The 21,826-nt window shown below is 39.2% G+C and overlaps 2 protein-coding genes across 2 annotated transcripts; one reads left to right on the plus strand and one right to left on the minus strand.

Moving 5' to 3' along the window:
• Positions 1–2,307: 2,307 nt before the first annotated feature.
• Positions 2,308–3,240, plus strand: LOC106547805 (olfactory receptor 5V1-like). Its single transcript, XM_014065062.2, has one exon. The coding sequence runs from the start codon at positions 2,308–2,310 to the stop codon at positions 3,238–3,240; it is 933 nt and encodes a 310-aa protein (XP_013920537.2).
• A 14,810-nt stretch (positions 3,241–18,050) lies between these two features.
• Positions 18,051–18,980, minus strand: LOC106547808 (olfactory receptor 5A2-like). Its single transcript, XM_014065066.2, has one exon. It carries the CDS (start codon positions 18,966–18,968, stop codon positions 18,051–18,053), a length of 918 nt encoding a protein of 305 aa, XP_013920541.2. The 5' UTR covers positions 18,969–18,980.
• Between the last annotated feature and the right edge of the window lie 2,846 nt (positions 18,981–21,826).

A 21,826-nucleotide genomic window follows, 5' to 3' on the forward strand; every position in this document is an offset into this window, starting at 1 on the left:
ATTATTGAGAACAAATAATAAACATCTTGCTGTTCAACCATCCAATAATAAAACTACATTTAACACTATTAAACAACATCTGTCTATCCTAAATCTTTCTTCCATCCTAGGTGGATCAAAATTTCAAATCCAGTTTCAACATCAGGCTGGCTGTGCAAGAAACTGGAATTAGTTAGTTTATTGATCTTGTATGCCGCCCACTCCCGAAGGACTCCGGGTGGCTTACAATAAACAAGGGAAGGGGATAAATAAACAAGACAACACCTTAAAATATGCAACACCACAGTTACCGTGGGGTTGGATATTTCACAAGCCCCCCAGCCTGCTGGAGCAGCCAGGACTTAGTGGCTTTGCGGAAGGCCAGGAGGGTAGTAAGGGTCTGGATCTCCACGGGGAGGTAGTTCCAAAGGGCTGGAGCTGCAACAGAGAAGGCTCTCCCCTAGGGAGTCGCCAGCCGACATTGGCTGGCAGATGGAATCCGGAGGAGACCTAACCTGTGAGATCTAATCGGTCTATGGGAGGTAATCGGCAGGAGGCGGTCTCTCAATTTAACATTGTCCTTTATATGATTATAATAAAGACTAACAATTCTATAAATTAAACTGATTTCTAAAATAGTACGGACAGCAGACTCAGAATGCATATTGATAAGTATGACTAAAACTTTGTTGTATGGTAAAAGAAATAGAATTTAGTAAGACCAATAGACAGGATAGCTAGGAAGCTAGAAACCAGACAGATAGACAGACAGACAATTTGTGTTTTCCAATTCTTTTTCCAATATTTATTGAAAGAAATAGATAGCAAAAATGATCCTGAGTCCATCCTTAAAGCACATTATTTCTAAACTTTTCACTGTCTTTAGCTTATTGAAGTGAAGTTAGTTGCATAATCTTGATTTGGGATGGAATTATTTTAATTTTGCCTCTTGGGTTTAATTCCAGGTTAGTGCTTTTGAATTTCAACAGTAAATAAATTGTTTTTTTCTGTAGAATTGATAAATTATATCAGTATACAAACTGGATTTGAAAGGTAAACATGTATCAATTCAGGTGAAATAATCTCATTTTTTTTGTCCATATTTCTGCAGAATGATAATCAGATCACTATTTTGATACTACAGTATTACTATTCCTTTACTACCTGGTACACCAGTAGACTATGTGAGCAGGTAATTGCTTGGCTATCTCCTTCTTTAGTGAATGTATTGGATAAATACATAAAGATAAATGTATTGGATTTATGACCATACTTGTAGGAAATAGTAGATTAAAATAAATTCTGTTTCTTCACTTTTTATGGAAAAAGACACAGCACAATGAAATTAGAACACTTCTTATTCTTTTTATAGACTCATCATCTAATTCCCTGCTTAAAAATTTATCATCATACTTATTTTATTTAACGTGTAAAATGTTGCTTAGTGGTAAAAAAGTAAACTGTGCCTACATCATTGTAAAAGGCACTAATTGAGACATCAGTATTAGGAAATCTTTGAGCTGTGAAGAAAGTATGCAATGTTTTAGCTACATACTGCTGAGGTATGTTTTCTTTGTGTCTGCGTATATGTGTTTGCTATTGAATTACTCTGATTTTCCTTTGATATTTTAATTTCATAGCAAATTGATGTTTCTTGTGTAATGTCATTTATATTTTCATTTTGGTAAGGTAACACCCAAAATGAAATGAACTTGGGAGACCCAAGTTCTAAACTTCTATTTGGCAGAGAAGCACATCATTCTCTCTCAACTCTAGTTAGCGTCAGATTTTAGGATACGTTGGCTAGCTAAGGGGAAAAAAAGTTGTATCCTGCATTCATAGGTTTTCTTATATGAAATTGGTGAGCATACAAAAGAAGCAAAACCAGAGGACAAATGCAAAAGGAAAAAAATGTGACGAGTTATTTTTTGATACAGGATAAATTTGGTAAATTCAACACACTGTAATGTGTCAACTAAATGTGTAAAATAGTTTCCTCTCCCTAATGTCTACACAAGAAAGCAAATATACATGTTCATTTATCATAATTCAGAATAAAGCTAGCATTCTGGCCACAGTAAGTAAATATGAGAGGTTAGATTACACTTTCTACTAATATCCAATAAGCAAGGAACAAGTTATTCTTCAGGTGTGTGATGTGAGCATTTTTCAGATTTATTTTCTAGTTATGTGATGGAAGTTATCTGCCTTTGGCAATGTTTCTGGTCATTCAATGAGGAAGCTTAGAAAGAACAACAAGTACTGGGATCATAACCCTATTGTCTTTCTTATTGCATTATAGACTAGAAATGAGCAAATTGTGAAACAATGACAAATGAAACTACTCCAAATGAATTCCTCATCTTGGGCTTCTCTGGTCTTCAAGAATTGCAGTGGCTACTCTTCTTTATCATTTTTGCAACATACATTTTTATTCTGTTAGGGAACATCTCCATTCTCACTGTTGTTTGTCTGGACCCACAGCTTCATAGTCCCATGTACTTCTTCCTAGGACATCTCTCCTTTCTGGATATCTGTTATACTACCACAAATGTCCCTCAGATACTTGTGCACCTCATGTCACAGAAGAAGAGTATCACTTATGCTGGATGTGTAACTCAGCTCTATTTTTTTGTCTCTCTTGTGGGAACTGAGTGCATCCTTCTAGCTGCAATGGCCTATGATCGCTTTGCAGCTATCTGTCACCCTTTAAAGTATACTTTAATTATGAAGAAAGCATTTTGTGTGCACTTAGCAGATGCCTGTTGGGTAGGTGGTTTTCTCAATTCAGCTCTACATACTTATTTTACATTCCATCTGCCATTCTGTGGAGCTTATAAGATCAATTATTTCTTTTGTGATATTCCACCGCTCTTAATGCTTTCATGTGGAGACACAAGTTTAAATGAGATTATCTTGTTTGTTGCTGGGGCCTTTATAGGATGGACTCCATTTGTCTGCATTATCCTATCTTACATTTATATCATCTCCACTATCATGAAGATACAATCCAATGAAGGGAGGATGAAAGCTTTTTCCACTTGCACCTCACACATTACTATTGTTATTCTATATTATGGAAGTGCTATTTTCACCTATGTCCGGCCAATATCAACTTATTCATTGGAGAAAGACAGACTCATTTCTATCCTTTATAGCATTGTCACTCCCATGCTAAATCCTTTAATCTATACTTTAAGAAACAAGGATATTAAAAATTGCCTGAAAAAAATATTTCTGAAGCTACTACATTTGAGATAAAAGCAGAATTGTAAATTAATATTTTATTTATTTCTGGAAAATTTAGAGTTCACCCTATTTATCACCATAAATTAAAGTGATTAGCAAATGCTCATGTATCTATATTATCTATTCTTTCTATTGTTAATACATGCTATAGTTTTAAATATGGATTCTAACTAAGAGTCTTGTTTGATGTAAATTTTTGACATTCAAGTGCGCATTCTTAGTTTATCAATAATTATCTTCCTTATATAGTATGGGGCTCCGGATAGTACAAATGGATTTATCCTTTTAAGTAAGAACCGGAACTGTTTGCCATTCAACAATGAATTGAATCCAAGCTTGATCTATTTGGATGATTGTAAGTGTATTAGAAGAATGTTTTATTGCTTCATCTTAGAGAATAACTAACATACACATTTGATTTTACAATTATTCCAATGCTTGTATATAAGATAATACAAAAACACGAGATAAAACAATATTCAGAAACAGTGTAAATCTTTGCCCCAGTATCCACCATTAAATCCAATTAATCTCACATTTCCACATTTCATAGTTCTGGCCTTTACAAAAGACATTGATACATTTATTCAGATATTTTTCTGATTGATTTCATTTTTAAACATTTTTCATGACTATAGTTTTTCACATCATTGTAGAGGACACTGGACTGGGGAAAGATACTGTGATTGAAATATAAAATTATCATAATGCTTTCAAGGTAAACTTTCTTTTGTGATTTTTATATTTCTTTTGTGAGTTTTACCATATATATCTCTATCTCTATCTCTATCTCTATCTCTATCTCTCTCTGTCTGTCTGTCTATCATCTATCTATCTATCTATCTATCTATCTATCTATCTATCTATCTATCTACACACACACACACACACACACACACACACACATTAATTTGGGTCCTGATTTTCAGAACAGCATATTTTGTTATGGATTCATAACATTGCTTTTATTGTAAGTCAGTACAAACCTAAGTAAAGAAGAAGGAAAACAAACAAGAATAAAGCATTTAGATCAGTGGTTCCCAAACTTTTTCAGTCCACCGCCCCCTTGGTGCTACAAACTGATCCTCAGTGCCTCCCACCCAGTGGTGGAATTATTATTTTTTTTACTACTGGTTCTGTGGGCATGGCTTGGTGGGCGTGGCTGGGGGTTCATGTGACTGGGTGGTTTGCACAACAGAAGGAAGATAGTAGCAGTAAAATTCCAAACTGTAACAATTAATTGAACATTTATTCAAAATCCAATTTAAAAACATTTTTAGTTAATGTTAATTCAATAAAATTGTTGAACATGATCCAGTGATACCAGGTTTTCAAAGTCTGAGAGTCATTTATCAAGAACCTTAGTAACCAGTAACTTAGTAAACTCAGTAATATTTAGTAACTACTTCACTGTTCAGTAAATTCTGTGTAATACAGTACATGTTTGATCATTCACAAACACACTGCTGCCTTTCCCCCCCAAAATAACAGGGTGGGGTGGGGGTAGAGAAGGAAGAAGACTTTGTTCTGTGGTATCTACCATTTCAGAAATGCTCATTACACTGCTCCACATGATCATAAGAGCCAAGGTGGTGCAGTGGTTAAATGCAGCACTGCAGGCTACTGCTAGATCAGCAGGTCAGCGGTTCAAATCTCACCGGCTCAGGGTTGACTCAGCCTTCCATCCTTCCGAGGTGGGTAAAATGAGGACCCAGATTGTTGGGGGCAATATGCTGACTCTCTGTAAACCGCTTAGAGAGGCCTGAAAGGCCTATGAAGCGGTATATAAGTCTACTGCTATTGCTATTGCTATCAGTCTTTCCATATTCCTCAATATATTGGTGCCCAGCAGCTGGTCAAAACCCTAGTAGTACTTATGGAACTGTAGATGATACTATGGCAAAATACAAGCCTTGCAGCTCATGTATATTCATACAACATAAGAGTAATGCCATGATACAAATTTATCTGTGACAAAGATCTCACTGTGCATAAATATCATGATAGAAAGGGCACTTTATTAAAAAAAAAAACCTGCAGTGTTTTGACTCCATTTGGTTATAAAACATCTTGTTTGGCATACTGGAATGTTTAGACAGCATTTTCTTCTAAGATAGGACATTGTTCTATCATAATTTTGTTTTGCTTTGCTTTTTCCTGTATGTGACAATATCCAACTTTAGACAGTAATTAGACCACTTTTTAATTTACTTTTTTAAAAACAGTATATGTTGGAAATGCTTATCCCTTTTCTACAACCTCCCCTATATTTCAGCCTTCAATGAGATTACTTGGCAACTCAAAGTTTGAAAAACCACCCGAGGTGGTTCCTCCCACTCCTCACTTTTTAAGGCCACCTCTACGAATGGAGCGAGGAGGCAGAGGGGGGATAGCCTCCCCCACACTGCATGTTTACCTGTTTTGTATTTCTAAGGTGGGAGGGGTAGAGATAGAGTCCATGTGGAGCAGGTACAAGAGGGATTGGGGGGTGGCTCCATTTCACAGGCATGCCGCGGCGCAATCCTTGCAGAGGTGGCTCGCAGCACAGCCCCAGAAAGGGAGTCAGAACTAAAGCAATTTATAAAAGCACGAGAGGCAGGCAGGCAGGCAATAGCAATAGCAATTAGACTTATATACCGCTTCATAGGGATTTCAGCCCTCTCTAAGCGGTTTACAGAGTCAGCATATTGCCCCCAATAACAATCTGGGTCCTCATTTTACCCACCTCGGAAGGATGGAAGGCTGAGTCAACCCTGAGCCGGTGAGATTTGAACAGCCGAACTGCAGAACTGCAGTCAGTTGAAGTAGCCTGCAGTGCTGATTTAACCACTGTGCCACCTCGGCTCTAGGTGGCAGGTGAGCACTCTTGGGCAGTGACATCGGACTCGCTACATAATGCAGCGCCAATTCCCAATCCCTGAAATGCAGGCGAAGGACAGCCCTGTTCAGTCCTGCATCTCTTTTCTGTGCACAGCACACACAGAGTCATATCAGAGGAGAAATGCAGGGAAAAGGCTCTTCTCTTCTTTCTCTGCCCCTTTTTGCCCCCCCCTCAGCCTGGCATGCTAGTATGCCTCCTGAATGAGCAAGCAAGTGACCAAAAAATCCTTCCAGTCTTTGGGACAATAGACTAAATTTCAGCCCTGCCGGGAGTGCTCAACTAACTGGTGGCCAAGAGAGCCCCAGGCAGAATTGCGCCCTTGAGGGGACCACCTCCAGCACTCCTCTGCCACCTCCCTTGCCTCTTAGTGCCCCACTGCCATCCCCCTTGTCTTTTAGCACCCCCTAAGTCATCCCCCCAGGCGGTGGTACCACCCACTTTGGGAACCACTGATTTAGATTGTCAAGAATGCAAATGCTTTGTTGCTGGTTGACATCCTAACCAAAGCAGATACAACTATATTTAAATAGGATTAGTAATGTTTCCATATATTTGAGTTATAAACTTATAACTGAATAATTCATATGTATATTCAACTGTATACTGTATAAAAACCTATAAGGAATCTGCTGGGACTTGGTATTGCGCAGTAGTGATCAAGACTCTAGAAAGCATGGCTTATCAATAAATACATTTTTAAAAATTCTGAAACAGTGTCAGCAGATAGAGAATTCTGCTTTTTAAGCTTCCCCTTGACCAATTATTAGTTCTTGAATCTGCATCCATGATAAATTATTTTAATTTAGATATTTGAATCGTATTTGGGTGAGGATAAATAAATGTAATATTCAGAATTATAACCAAGCATTTTACCCTAAAAACAACTAGGTATCATGAGGGCATTTTCCCCTTCTTATATTTTGTCCTGATAATCAAGTGGCATATATAGTTAAGATTATCTTGAGTCCTAACCAAGGATCTAGGAATTGTTAAGGTAACATCAGAGGATATAAGCTGTTCCAAGTAAGGTTTTTTTTGTAGAATTACAATGTTCAAGTCCGATAAATTTAGAATTTCCAAATAGTGAGGTAGCCTTTTAAATATTGCTTTAAGTATTGCTCCAAGGGCCCCAATTAAAATCGGGACAAGATACAATTTCTTTTTCCACAATAGATCAACTTCAATTTACAACTCCCAGTACTTTGTGATTTTTTTCGTGCTGCTTATTTTAATTCACACATCACCAGGAATTTTTGAGGTTGTTGTTGCTGTTGTTGTGGTGGTGGTGGTGGTAGTGGTGGTTGTTGTTGTTGTTGTTGTTGTTGTTGTTGTTGTTATTATTATTATTATTATTATTATTATTATTATTATTATTATTATTATTATTGTTATTATGCAATTGTATCACAGCGGCCAGTTGTTTCGCCGGATTTGGCATTGGTTACTAGTCGGGCCCCACCCAGGGGCCTAGGACGTCGTAACGTATTTTCGTAATATGCGTGCAGATCCAAGCAGTGCGGCTTTTTGCATTTGACTGATGGTGATTTTGTCAATTTTTAACTGTTTTAAATGTAATTCCAGTGCTTTTGGAATAGCACCCAGTGTGCCAATTGCCACTGGAATTACCACTGCTGGTTTGTGCCATAGTCGTTGAATTTCGATTTTTAAGTCCTGGTATCTTGCGATTTTTTCATGTTCCTTCTCGGCGACCCTGCTATCACCTGGTATTGCGATGTCTATGATTGTGACCTTATTTTTCTCAACCAGTGTGATGTCTGGTGTATTATGCGCCAGTATTTTGTCGGTTTGTATACGGAAATCCCACAAGATCTTGACCATCTGATTTTCGGTGACTTTTTCAGGCTGATGTTCCCACCAGTTTGTTGCTGTTTTAATATTATAATTTTTGCACAAATTCCAATGGATCATTTGTGCTACTGAATTGTGCCGCAATTTATAATCAGTCTGCGCAATTTTTTTACAGCAGCTGAGTATGTGATCAACAGTTTCATCAGCTTCTTTGCAAAGTCTGCATTTGGCATCATCAGAGGATTTTTCGATTTTGGCCTTAATGGCATTTGTGCGGATAGCTTGTTCTTGCGCAGCCAGGATTAGTGACTCTGTTTCTTTCTTTAATGTACCTGTTGTTAACCATAACCAAGTTTGTTCACTGTCCACTTTATCTTTTATTTTTTCCAGAAATTGGCCATGCAGTGCTTTGTTCTGCCAACTCTCCATTCTTGATTTTATCACATCTTTTCTGTATTCTTCTTTCGTCTGTTGGGCCTTCAGTAGATTTTTGTTCTTTACTTCGATTAATAGATGTTCTTTATTTTCTTTTAAATAATCAGCCAGTGCATGTTTTTGTTCTTCAACTGTTTGCTTCACTTGTAATAATCCTCTGCCACCTGATTTTCGGGGCAGATACAGTCTATCAGTATCACCACGTGGATGTAAACTGTAGTGCATTGTCATTAGTTTCCTGGTTTTTCGGTCCAAAAGGTCCAAATCAGCTTGTGTCCAGTTAACTATGCCAGCTGTGTATCTTATAACTGGTATTGCCCAGGTATTTATGGCCTTGATTGTATTTCCACCATTCAATTTAGATTTCAAAATTTTCCTAACTCTGTTGGTGTACTCTCGCCTGACAATAGTTTTTACTTCTCCATGCTTGATGTTATCCAACTGCAGAATGCCTAAGTATTTGTAGGCTTCATTTTCTTTGCATTTAATTAGTTGGCCATTGGGCATTTCAATTCCCTCAGATGCAGTGATTTTGCCCCTTTTTATGGATACAGTGGCGCAATTTTCCATGCCAAACTGCATTGAAATATCGGTGCTGAATACTCGGACTGTATTTGTCAATGATTGGATTTCTATTTCTGACTTTCCATAGAGTTTCAAATCATCCATATATAGTAAATGCGAAATTTTTTCAGCTTTTTTGGCTGTTTGGTAGCCTAATTTCATTTTTTTAAGATTACTGATAGTGGGATCATTGCGATGATGAAGAGAAGAGGTGAAAGTGAATCACCCTGGAAAATTCCTCACTTGATATTAACCATTCCGTAGCTCTCATTCCCTACTGCCAACTCAGTTCTCCATTGTTTCATTGCCTTTTCAGTAAAGGATGTAATATTTTTGCTAATGCCAGTTGTTTCTAAGCATTTTATGATCCGACTATGTGGCAGTGAGTCAAATGCCTTTTTGTAATCAATCCAGACCATATTCAAGTTCGTTTTTCTGTTCTTACAATTTTCTAATATCATTTTATCAATTAGAAGCTGATCTTTTGTGCCCCTGCTCCTTCTTTTGTTGCCTTTTTGCTCTACTGGCAAGATGTTGTTTGTTTCCAAATAATCCATCATGTTATCTGCAATAATGCCTGTGAGTAATTTGAAGGTTGTTGGCAAGCATTGCCACTATTGGTCTATAGTTTTCAGGTGTTGTTCCTTTAGTTGGATCTTTCTGAATCAAGTATGTTTTTCCAGTTGTCAACCATTCATCAATTTGGCCCTTTTGTAAAATTTCATTCAGTTGCCTGGCCAATATTGCATGTAAACTGGTCAGATATTTGAGCCAGAAACCATGTAATTGGTCCTTTCCAGGTGATGTCCAATTCTTTACCTTTTTAACTCGATTTTTGATCATCTCAGTTGTTATTTCTAATACTTGCATTTGTTTGTTGCCAATGCTTTTCTCAAAGTCATGTATCCACTTTGCTTCCTTGTTGTAGTCCTTTGCATTTTCCCACAATTCTTTCCAGAATTCAACTGTGGCCTGCTTTTCTGGTTTTTCATTTTTGGTGTCACCATTCACATTAAGACTTTGATAAAAACGCCGTTGGTCTGATCGAAATTGCTGATTTTGTTTATATTGGATGATTCGTGCCTCATATCTTTCAATTTTTCTAGCTGTTGCTGTTATCTGCTGTTTTACAATCTCTACAGCTTCATTGATGTTTCTTGTATCCAATCTATATCTCCTGATTAGCCGATCTATGATTTTGTTGTTTTTAAGTCGTTGTTCATTCATGTTCTTTAAGTTACTAGCATCTGCCCTTAATTTTTTGATTTTTTGTTCTAAACGGATTTTCCACTTTGGCTTTGATGCTTTTTTTGTTGTGTGACTAGGTACTTTAATTTTAATGCCTAGTTCATTAGTGACTATTACAGCTGCGCTGTACATTAACTGGTTTGTTTCCAAGATGGATCCTGGTTCAATTGTTGAAAACACTGCATTAACCATTTTCATGATAGGGGCCAAAATTTTCTTCGGCACAGTTTTTAGTGATGGTAAACGTTGCCTTTCCTCATTAAGCAGAAAATGATCCATGATCTTATCCTTCAATTCTTTTTGTTTTTGAGTTAGTTCATCATTTGGTTCAGTGATAACTGGTTCTAGTGGTGGTGATGTTATTTCCTCCCCAAGAGCTTCTTCTGGGAGTTCTACTATAATGTCTTTAGTTGTGTCTTGAATATCAGTTATTTCCGCTTGTGATATTGTTTTTTGGGTTTTGCAATTTGCCTGAATTTCCTCATGTTCAACTTCACTAAACACTTTATTCCGTATAATAAATCGCCTTTGATCTGCTAGTCGTTGTTCACTAACATTTGAATCTGGATATTGTTGTTTCCATAATTCATACATTCGCTTTAAATAGCCTCTTTTTTCTGGCTCTGAGTTGTAGTAACAGGCCATTATGGCACGGTTTTCATCTGCACTATATTTTTGTCGTTTTGTTGGCTGGTCCACTTGTAGCCCACTTGTCGACGGATGTCCAGGGACCCCAACATCCACCGCGGCCCTTGTTAACCCGCGCGACGACCGATGCGGTATGGAATTCTTATTTGTTTTTTTCACCATATTGTATGGGTTGGCAGGGGTTTTTTTACGGGACCAGATGCCAACCTGATCCCAACCTTCCTCCTTTCTCATCCGGGCTTGGGACCGGCAATGGCGGAGTTGTTGTTGTTGTTGTTGTTGTTGTTGTTGTTGTTGTTGTTGTTATTATTATTATTATTATTATTATTATTATTATTATTATTATTATTATTATTATTATAGGAAAGGGAATCACTATGGATTGGCAATAGATATAAATTTAGAATTTTTATTTTTAGAATTTATTTGTTATTTATAGGCCGCCCTTTTCCCTGAGGGGACTCAGGGCGGCTTACAGTTCATGGGAAGGGGGGTGCAAGATAAAACATAAGACAGTGCGTAAATAAAAAATAAAACAATAAAACACAACTTTCATTCAGCATTCGGGTGGGGCGGATTAGAATCTTATCCCCAGGCCTGACGGGATAGCCAGTTCTTAAGGGCTGTGCGGAAGGTCTGGACGGTGGTGAGGGTGCGAATCTCCATGGGGAGATCGTTCCAAAGGGTCGGAGCTGCTACTGAGAAGGCTCTCCTCCGCGTAGTCGCTAGTCGGCACTGACTGGCAGATGGAACTTGGAGGAGGCCTAATCTGTGCGATCTAATCGGTCGAAGGGAGGTAATCGGCAGGAGGTGGTCTCTCAAGTACTCAGATCCACTACCATGGAGAGATTTATGGATAGTAAGTAGCACCTTGAAGCGTACCCGGAGATCAACAGGTAGCCAGCGCAGCTCGCGGAGGATAGGTGTTATGTGGGCGAACCACGGTGCGCCCACAATCACTCGCACGGCCGCATTCTGGACTAGCTGAAGTCACCAGATGCTCTTCAAGGGCAGCCCCATGTTGAGCACATTGCAATATTCCAGCCTAGAGATCACAAGGGCTCGAGTGACTGTTGTGAGGGCCTCCCGGTTCAGGTAGGGTCGCAACTGGTACACCAGGCGAACCTGGGCAAACGCCCCCCTGGTCACAGCCGACAACTGATGGTCAACAGTCAGCTGTGGGTCCAGGAGGACTCCCAAGTTGCGAACCCTATCTGAGGGGTGTAAAATTTGACCCCCCAGCCTGAGCGATGGAACACTTGCCAAATTATTGGGAGGGAAACACAACAGCCACTCGGTCTTGTCCGGGTTGAGTACCAGTTTGTTAGCTCTCATCCAGTTCTTAACGGCCTCAAGACCCCGGTTCATCACGTCCACCGCTTCATTGAGTTGGCACGGGGCAGACAGATACAACTGAGTGTCGTCCGCGTATTGGTGGTATTTTATCCCGTGCCTCCGAATGATCTCGCCCAGCGGTTTCATGTAGATGTTAAATAGTAGGGGGGATAAGACCGAACCTTGCAGCACCCCATGTGTTAGGGGCCTCGGGGACGATCTCTGCCCCCCCAACCAACACCGACTGCGACCTGTCTGAGAGGTAGGAGGAGAACCACTGCAAAACAGTGCCTCCCACCCCCACCTCCCACAGTCGTCGCAGAAGGATACCATGGTTGATGGTATCGAAAGCCGCAGAGAGGTCGAGGAGAACCAGGATGGACGCATAGCCTCCATCCCTGGCTCTCCAGAGATCATCGGTCAATGCGACCAAAGCGGTTTCTGTGCTGTAACCAGGTCTGAAGCCGGACTGGAAGGGGTCAAGGTAACTAGCTTCCTCCAAGGACCGTTGGAGCTGGAAGGCCACCACCTTCTCAACAACCTTCCCAACAAAGGGGAGGTTGGAGACTGGACGGTAATTGTTGAAAACGGCTGGATCCAAGGATGGTTTCTTCAGGAGGGGTCTCACCACCGCCGCTTTAAGTGCGGTGGGGAAGTGCCCCTCCCGAAGAGAGGAGGTAACAACCGCCTGGATCCAGCCTCGTGTCACCTCACTGCTGTTGGCAACCAGCCAGGAGGGACACGGCTCCAGAATACAGGTGGAGGCACTCACAGCTCGTATGGCCTTGTCCACATCCCCAGAGGCAACATCCTGAAACTCAACGCAGAGATGGTCTGCCAAGTTATCCCCCTGTGTCTCGGCTGGATCTGCAAAGGTGGAGTCCAAGTCCGACCGAAACCGAGCAACTTTGTCCGCTAAGAACTGGACATAATCCTCAGCCTTACCCTGCAGGGGGTCCCCTGTATCCCTCCTATTTAGGAGGGAGCGGGTTATCCTAAACAGGGCAGCTGGGCAGGACTCAGTGGACGCAACCAAGATGGCAATATATGTTCTTTTTGCTGTCCTCAATGCCCTGATATATTCCTTGGTGCATGTTGTCAAAAGTGCTTGGTTCGATTCGGACTTATCGGACCTCCACAGGTGCTCTAGGCATCTCCTCCGGCGCTTCTTCTCCCAGAGCTCCTCGGTGAACCAAAGAGGCCTCCGGGATCCACCGACCCGGAGGGGCCGTAGTGGCGCAATCCGGTCAAGGGACTCTGATGCCGCTGAGTGCCAGGCGGCAACCAGAGTCTCCGCCAAACTGTGGGCGAGAGTATCACGAATAACCCCAAGCTCCGTCTGGAACCTCAGAGGGTCCATAAGTCGCCTGAGGCGGAACCACCTGGTCAGTTCCTCCTCCCTAAAGTGGGGGTTTGGCCTCCGGAAGTCAAGCCTCAGTAGGCAGTAGTCTGACCACAACAGGGGTATGATCTCATTACCCCTCAGACCAAGATCACAAATCCACTGCTCCGAGAGGAATACGAGGTTGAGCATGTGACCCGCTGAATGGGTTGGGCCCCGAATTACCTGGGTCAAGCCCATGGCTGTCATGGAAGCCATGAACTCCTGCGCCCCATCAGAGTGTTCACCGAGCGATGGCAAATTGAAGTCCCCCAGAACCATAAGGCTGGGGAACTCAATTGCTAGCTCGGCTACTGACTCGAGGAGCGAGGGGAGGGCTGCTGCAACGCAGTTGGGAGGCAGGTACATTAATAGCAGACCCACTTGACCCTTGAGGTCCAACTTCACCAGCAGGGACTCACACCCGACAAGCTCCGTAGCAGGGATCCTACGAGGTGCTAAAGACTCCCGGATAACGATAGCCACACCGCCACCCCTTCCCTGGGCTCTCGGCTGATGAAGCACCTGAAATCCTTCTGGGCACATCTCTATGAGGGGGACTCCTCCCTCCTGGCCCAGCCAGGTTTCAGTAATACATGCCAGGTCTGCCCTCTCGTCTAAAATTAAGTCCCGGACGAGGGGAGCCTTATGAACAACAGACCTGGCATTTAGCGACAATAGCCTGAGTCCAGGGTCCTGATTACTCGCGCCATCTGGCCTCGGAGTGGAACTCATAGGGCCGGAAGGAGGGATCTCTGTGACGTAGCGAACCCTCCTTCCCCGGTAATGGCCAGCCCTAAAGTCCCCGCCATATCTACCCCTCCCCGTTACGACCGTAATGCTCCGGCCCACTCCCGTGTTTGTGGTCCCCCCGACCCCCCCAATGACCCCCACTTTCCTCGGCAGGTCCTCCGAATCAGACATACTCATTCACTCACCCAAGCAGTCCCCACATAGAAGTTAAAACATATAAAATACAACGGTAATAAAATGGTGAAAGTGGGATCATTCACTCAATCACATACAATCCCATGCACTCACCATACCAATTTAAAAAATTGTGCAGCGAAGTCCGTACAAGGCTATATCTTCTGCCAAGACCGGTAGAGAGTCTAGTATAACAAATGGTAAAAAGAGAAAATATGAAGTCCAAGAGGGGTGTTCCGTTCCTCTCCTTTTTCCTCTAAGTTCCAAATCCACCCAACAGAGGGGGGGGGGGTCACACCTTAAGGTGGGTCGAGTTAGGTGGAGCAGAAGGAGGGGGGGATCCAGGCGGGTCGTAGTGGCAGCAAGCAAGCTGCCAGGTCTCATCAGGTGACCCGTCATATCGATCACCCCCTCTAATAAGTTCAATACAGTCTGAAGGGGAGGGTGGTTAAAGGCAGAATAGGTCCAAATGTCAATAACAGCAACAAAAGCCGGAAAGCCAGTCATGGTAGAAAGAGTCTAATGTACAAAAGTCTATTTACTTATAAAATCATAGAAAGGCCTACATAGCCAACTGCACACTAGATTTGGAGACATGTTTTGAGTAAAGAGACATTCCCATCAGTCTTTTGCTATGATTAGATATTTTTCTCATGACAATGGAGTAAATTGTTGCCAGCCTCCATTGGGAAGGATGGGTCAGTTTAAATAGCCTGCCCCAGGATTTTGGTAGATCTGGAATATTTTTAAAATGTGTTTGGGAATTTACCAGCACTCTTGGGGATAGAGCTGTTGAATACTTTGTTAAGCACTGTGTGGGTTGGTGGGGAAAGAGATGGTCTATAGAATGCTTCTTGAATTGTGGGTTGGTTCTTGAATTTCCTGGAAACTCCAAGAGATGAAATAGGTGAAGAAAAACTTCCAATGAATTTGGTAGAATATGAATAATATGATCAGTCTCAGGCATAAATACTATCTAATATCTGAACGTGTTCTCTGGTAATAAAGATAGTGAAATAGAATAATTCTTTGTCATTATTTCATTTGCAAAATGTCACCCACTTATGTTTTAGAATGCCTCAGTCCTTTTGTGAACTACTTATGTCCTCATCTCAGCAGGCATGACATACTTTAGAGTTCAAAATTAACTTTTGGTATTATATTTGAATTGCAGTAACATGATAAATTACCATTGTTTAACAATCATTTGAAGTTATGATAGAGTGTAATATAAAATGTTGAATTTCCACTATGTGGTCACATAACTATTTTTCAGGTGCTTGGAAATCAATTCAACTTTAAAAGTAGTTGCAACATTCCATAGTCATGTAAACATAAGTTGTGATATTTTGCTAGATTTTTTTTGCCTGTTATGACCACAGTATTCACTTAGTGATCATAGGTTCACTTAATGACCATAGGGATTTAGTTTATGACCATCACAAAAAGTGTTGAAAAATCACATTCAGTCACATTCATGCCTTGACTTTTACCATAAAAGTTGTTCATGTCATAAAAGTCAAGGACTACTTGTTTTCCATAATTCTATAAGGCAAAAAGCTAAGAGAAAAGAGTCTATGACAATTTGTCACAGCCAACTCGCTATTGCCAACTCTCTGCAGAATAATTCCCCACAGTCAATTCATCATAGGACAACTCACTGCAGGACAAGAGTTACACTAATATTAAAGAAATAGTGTAATAGAATAATTTAAAAATGGATGCAAAAGAAGGGACAGAATAATTTATATATGTGTGTTTGTGTGTGTGTGTATTATTTAAAAGAAATTTTAAGAGTAAAAACTTTATTAAATAGAAGACATTATGGCTCTTAGTGTGCCATGTTCAGCAGATCACAATTAAGGCAGAGTCAATTGTTTTTAATTCATAAGCAGCTGCACAAAATAGGCAATCTATTCCATTGATTAATTGTTCTCACTGTCAGGAAATTTCTCCTTAGTTCCAGGTTTAATTTATATTTAATGAACTTTCACCCATTGCTTCTTGTCCTGCTTTCAGGTGCCATAGAGAGTAGCACCTAAACTCACCCCCTTCTTTTCTGTGATAGTCCTTCAAGTACTGGAGGACAGTTATCACATCTCCCCTAACTCTTCTCTTTGATTTGCTAAATATAACACAACAGATTTGAAAAGGAACTTGAAGCTCTTTAATCCAACTCCCTGCTCAAGCAGTAGACCTAGGAAGCCCCATTCAAGCAGGAGACACTTCATCAAGATAATCTCAAAATTTAGTAAAATCAGAGGGTTCTTTGAATTCACTTTCCAAAACAATCTTTAGATAGTTTTTCAAACCTTTGTTTTTCAAACTTTATATAATGAGGTCCAGCATAGGGACTTCATAGGGTTGACTGGATTGGATTGACACTAGCTTGTTTGAATAGCCAGAGGCAGGTTTCATGTATCTAATGAAAGCATTCCCACAAAACAAAATTACTGTGAAATGGGAAGCAGAAAATGCCTTCTGACTCCCTTCAGCAGAATGGAACCAACAATGTCAACATTGGAAGTTATAATTACAAAAAGGGCAGCAAACCTTAATGGCATGCTAAAGATGAAAACTACCATTTCATTGGAAAAAAATAAAATAAATAAGCAGAGGCAAAACTAAACTAAACAAAAATATAAAAAATGTATTAATTACAAAAATGATAGAAACACATATTATTCCCCCTATTTGAATAGTGTCAAAACTATTGCAGCAATAATAGCTTCCACAAGCAAATATATATGCTTGTATACCCAAATAACCTGTTAGATATATATGTGAAAAAATAGATAACAGTTTCAATAACAGCAAAATAAAAATTGAAAACACTTTGTTGACAGTCTGACATTGTAATTTACCCATAGAAAGTCATACAGATACTTTTTTTTTAACCATAAATCACCCAGATTATTATCTTTCAGTCCAGAGTCAAATAGCCTAATTTTGCTATTAATAATGAAACCTTTCCTTAGATTTTTAATTGACAACTTTCCCAACAATTGTAATTTACTTTAAGTAGCAATAAAGAGATATATCTTCAAAGTGGTTCAACATTTTTAGATAAAGGAGAACTGGGGATTGGAATGGGTATAGTGAACTTTGAATTTTGCTTGCAGTTTCCTAATTTAATAGCCTTAACATGCTTTAATATATAAGTTCAGTAGCACCAAAGAGCCTTGTATTAGATTAGAATGCCCTTCTCTGACTCAGTACATTCAGCTCCATAAAAAATGAAATTGGAGTCACGATTATCTTAAACTATCAGCCTTGAAGTCTTAATGCATTGGTCTTAATGAATATGACATTCTATATTATGGAATCTTCTTGAATATCTCTATTGTTTGGTTGAAGTAATAAACTGTAAGTGAAGAGATGAAAGCCCTAGAAGTGCAAGCCCTTCCAGAGTTAACCCCATCCCATAATTTAAAGGGAGTGGATAAAATTGTAGGAGAAAGTGACAATTGCAGCTAGTAATTTAAGGATGCCTGCCATATCATAGTTGCCAGTCTTGCTATTTCTTCCTTAATGCATTATCTTTCTTCATTAAGGAAATGTCAAAATTTAGTAAGTTCAAAGGTCTTTTTGAAGTCACTTTCTAAAAAGCTTCTTTAGAGCATTTTTTACATCTTTGTTTTTCAGACTGTATATAATGGGGTTTAACATGGGGGTTAGGATACTGTACTGGATTGACACAAGCTTGTCCATGGTGTCTGAATAGCCAGAGGCAGGTTTCATGTATCTAATGAAAGCAGTCCCACAAAACAAGAAAACTACTGTGAGGTGGGAAGCACAAGTAGAGAATACCTTCTGCCTTCCTTTTGCAGAATTTATCTTGACAATAGAGCCAACAATACGTACATAGGAAGCTATAATTAGGAGAAGGGCAGCAAATCCCAATGGCATGCTAAAGATAAGAATGACCATTTCATTGGCAAAAGTACTAGTGCAAGACAGCTGCAATAGCAGAGGTAACTCACAGCTGAAATGGGTAATGTTACTGGGACCACAGAAATATAAGTTAGTTAAAAAAAGTGTATTGACACAGGAATCCAGGAAACCTGACAGCCATGCAACCAGTACCATTTGGATGCATAAACGGTGATTGATAATGGTGCTGTATCTCAGTGGGTAGCATATAGCAGCATAACGATCATACGCCATTGCTGAAAGTAAGAAGATCTCTGTTCCAATCATGAAAATAAAGAAAAAGACTTGAGCTATGCAGCCATAGAGAGAAATTGTCTTTTTAGTAGCCAGGAGATTCTGTAGCATTTTGGGAACTGTTACAGAAGAATAGCAGATGTCAAGGAATGATAAGTTAATAAGAAAGAAATACATTGGAGTGTGTAATTGAGGATCAGCCCTTATTACCAATATGATGATCATATTTCCTACTAAGGTTATTAAGTAGATTGATGAAAAAACCAGGAACAAGAAAACTTGGGTTGTTGGGTCATCAGAAAGTCCTAAAAGAAGAAATTCAGTCACAGTAGTTTTGTTTTCCATGGTACATTTCTAAATGACATTATTTGATTATGTGGCATCAAATTGGTACCATATCATATAAGTCACATAGACAGATTTTGTCCATGAATCTTTGCTTCCAACTTTTTTTTTCAATCTTTTAACTGTGCTCCCATAACTATTGTAGGTCCATCCATCTTGCCTCAATGGGGTGGTAATCTGGAAAAAAATATCAATTATTAATTGATTTTTTAAAACAAATATGAACTACATCTTCTACCTAGAGATAGATGGATAGATAGATAGATAGATGATAGATAGATAGATAGATAGATAGATAGATAGATAGATAGATAGATAGATAGATAGATGATGGATGAATAGGTGAGAGAGAGAGAGAGAGAGAGAGAGAGAGAGAGAGAGAGAGAGAGAGAGAGAGAGAGAGAGAGAGAGAGAGAGAGAGAGAGAGAGACCAAGAGAGAGAGAGACCAAGAGAGAGAGAGACCAAGAGAGAGAGAGACCAAGAGAGAGAGAGCAGTGTGTGAGAGAGCAGAGAAACAGAGAAAGACAGAGAAGTACCTTCATGGGGAAAACATCAGAACAACTATTAGTTAACAGAGATGGTAAAACAGAATTAATAATTTTTTTGAATTGGGAATTCATTTCCCATTGGATCAATTATCTAAACATATGACTAGTTGAATTCTGTTGTGCTAAGGCTGCACAACATAATTCAACTAATAACTAATACCATTTCCTTTTTTTGGGGGGGGGGTTGTCTTCAAAGCATTAGTGTGGATCTTGTAAAACAATCATCATGGATGAATAGTGAAAAAGAGCAAAACAGAATGACTGCAGGAAGAGAAAGCCTCTATGAAAAAATAGTATGCCCAAATATATTGATCTGCCAACAAAATGGAAAGAAATTAGATAAAAAGAAAGATTATATAGAATCTGCTTGAAACCGAGTGAAAATAAATGTTACAGTGTTACATAAATGCATGGAGTTACGAAAAACAATGCTGGATAAAATGGCAGTAAAAATGTAAATAAAAAGAAGATCTTTAAGAATGTGTAGCAGCAAAAATTAAGAAAGATGTGGCATAATGTACTTAGAGAAGATAAAACAACAGCAGAATATAATCTGGGATTAACAAAGAAAGAGAAAATGCAAAAGTATTGTTCAAAGTTTTTTTTAAAGTGAAGAGAACTAAAAAAGCTCCTAGATAAATTTAAAAAGTAAGCATTATGCAGTTACTTGGGATGAAACTGAAATGAAGGAATTCTTTAAAAAATATTTTATTCAAAATATTAAAATCCAAAAGAAAATAAATGAAGAAACAAAACAAAACTAAACAAAAATATTGAAAAAAATGTGTTTTTCAATGAAAATAAAGTTTAGAAACACATATTATCACCCCGAGTTGAACTCTGACAAAACTATTGCAAAAACAATAGCTTCCCGTCTTGTGAGGAAGGTCCAAAATTTATAACCTTGTACCTCTATTTGTAACCCAGTTGATTTGTCAGAGATTACCTTTATAAAAAGGTTAACAGGTTAAAGTACAGCAAAATAAACATTCAAAGCACTTTTTAACAGTCTGTTATTCTAATTGACTCATAGAAAGAATACAGAGTTTCTTTTTTTAACCACAAATCACCCTGATTATTATCTTTGAATCTTGGATCAAATAACCACATTTTGCTATTAATAATGAAATTTTCCCAGGTTTTTATTTGGGACGTTTCCCAACAATTGCACCTCATTTTCAAAATTTCAGAAGTCTCTGTTGTAAATATCTCTGCAAAATCCATTTTTGAATAACACTCCTTAACAACTCAATAGTCCTCTTATCAAGAAAGTCCATCCTTCATCATGTCCATTATTTTAGAATTGCTTACGTTTCCATTCTTTCCTATGTTTTTTTGTAATCTCTACCACTTCGTACATGCATCTAGCCACTATTTGGTCAGAATTATGAAATGAGTATAGTGACATTGCAATACAATGCATATTCCAAACATTACATTCTAATGTCCATGATTATGATACACGCCAATCCAATTGCTAGTCATAAATGTAGAATGTGGAAAGAGGAAAAAAACTTAATCTTGAATAAATGATTGCTATTTAACTTTTTTTCCAAAATGCATAGGAATTCCCTCTGATATAAAGTAATCTTGATTTAAGTGAGAATAACCATGCAATGTTATATATGTTTATTAATTATTTCAGTTTGTTTTGCTTAAGATTGATTCCTGTAGAAGTTTTATAATTTCACTATAAATGTATTAAAAAAGTAAGTAAAAAATGTATTTCCAGATACATAACTTGGTAAAGAAGGATATGCATGTCACCAGTATGCTGATTTCAAAAATAAGATGAATTTCTGTACTGTGTTTAAGCACAATTTTATGTCTTTTACTTTGGTATTAAAGAGACTGAGGAGGCGATGACCAAAGCAGAACTATTTATTAAATGGAATACAACCAATAACAGAATGAATGTGAACTCCCGTCTGACAGCTATTTACACAGTAGCTGTCAGACGGGAAACCAATAGGAGGACTGTGTTTCTCCCGCCAACCAGCAGACGCGTCGCAGCCAATCAGATCTTTTTCTGCATTTCTTAAGAGGCACCGGTTGTATCTCTGAGGACACAACACTCCTTCCCGCTGGACTGCAGATGCATAATCTTGCAGATAGGCGGGCCTATGCCACATGTGCTGGGAGCGTTTTAGTATGGGTGTGTCCACCAACGGAGGAGGAGTGCTGTCTCTATCAGGAGAGTGGATAGGTGGATTAACATCAACAGGGAACTCTTATCCCAATGCCAGGCCATCTTCAACAGGTGAGTCGTCTGCCGAGATCGCAATGGGAACTGCTCTCTCAGCTTCAAT

Source organism: Thamnophis sirtalis, unplaced genomic scaffold, assembly GCF_051295495.1.
Source record: "Thamnophis sirtalis isolate CommonGarterSnake01/CBP01778 unplaced genomic scaffold, rThaSir2_p1.2 scaffold_4, whole genome shotgun sequence".
NCBI classification, from domain to species: Eukaryota; Metazoa; Chordata; class Lepidosauria; order Squamata; family Natricidae; genus Thamnophis; species Thamnophis sirtalis.

Coding starts and splice junctions, on each gene's coding strand:
- LOC106547805 (XM_014065062.2), top strand. CDS start 2,308: ATGACAAATGAAACTACTCCAAATGAATTCCTCATCTTGGGCTTCTCT.
- LOC106547808 (XM_014065066.2), bottom strand. CDS start 18,968: ATGGAAAACAAAACTACTGTGACTGAATTTCTTCTTTTAGGACTTTCT.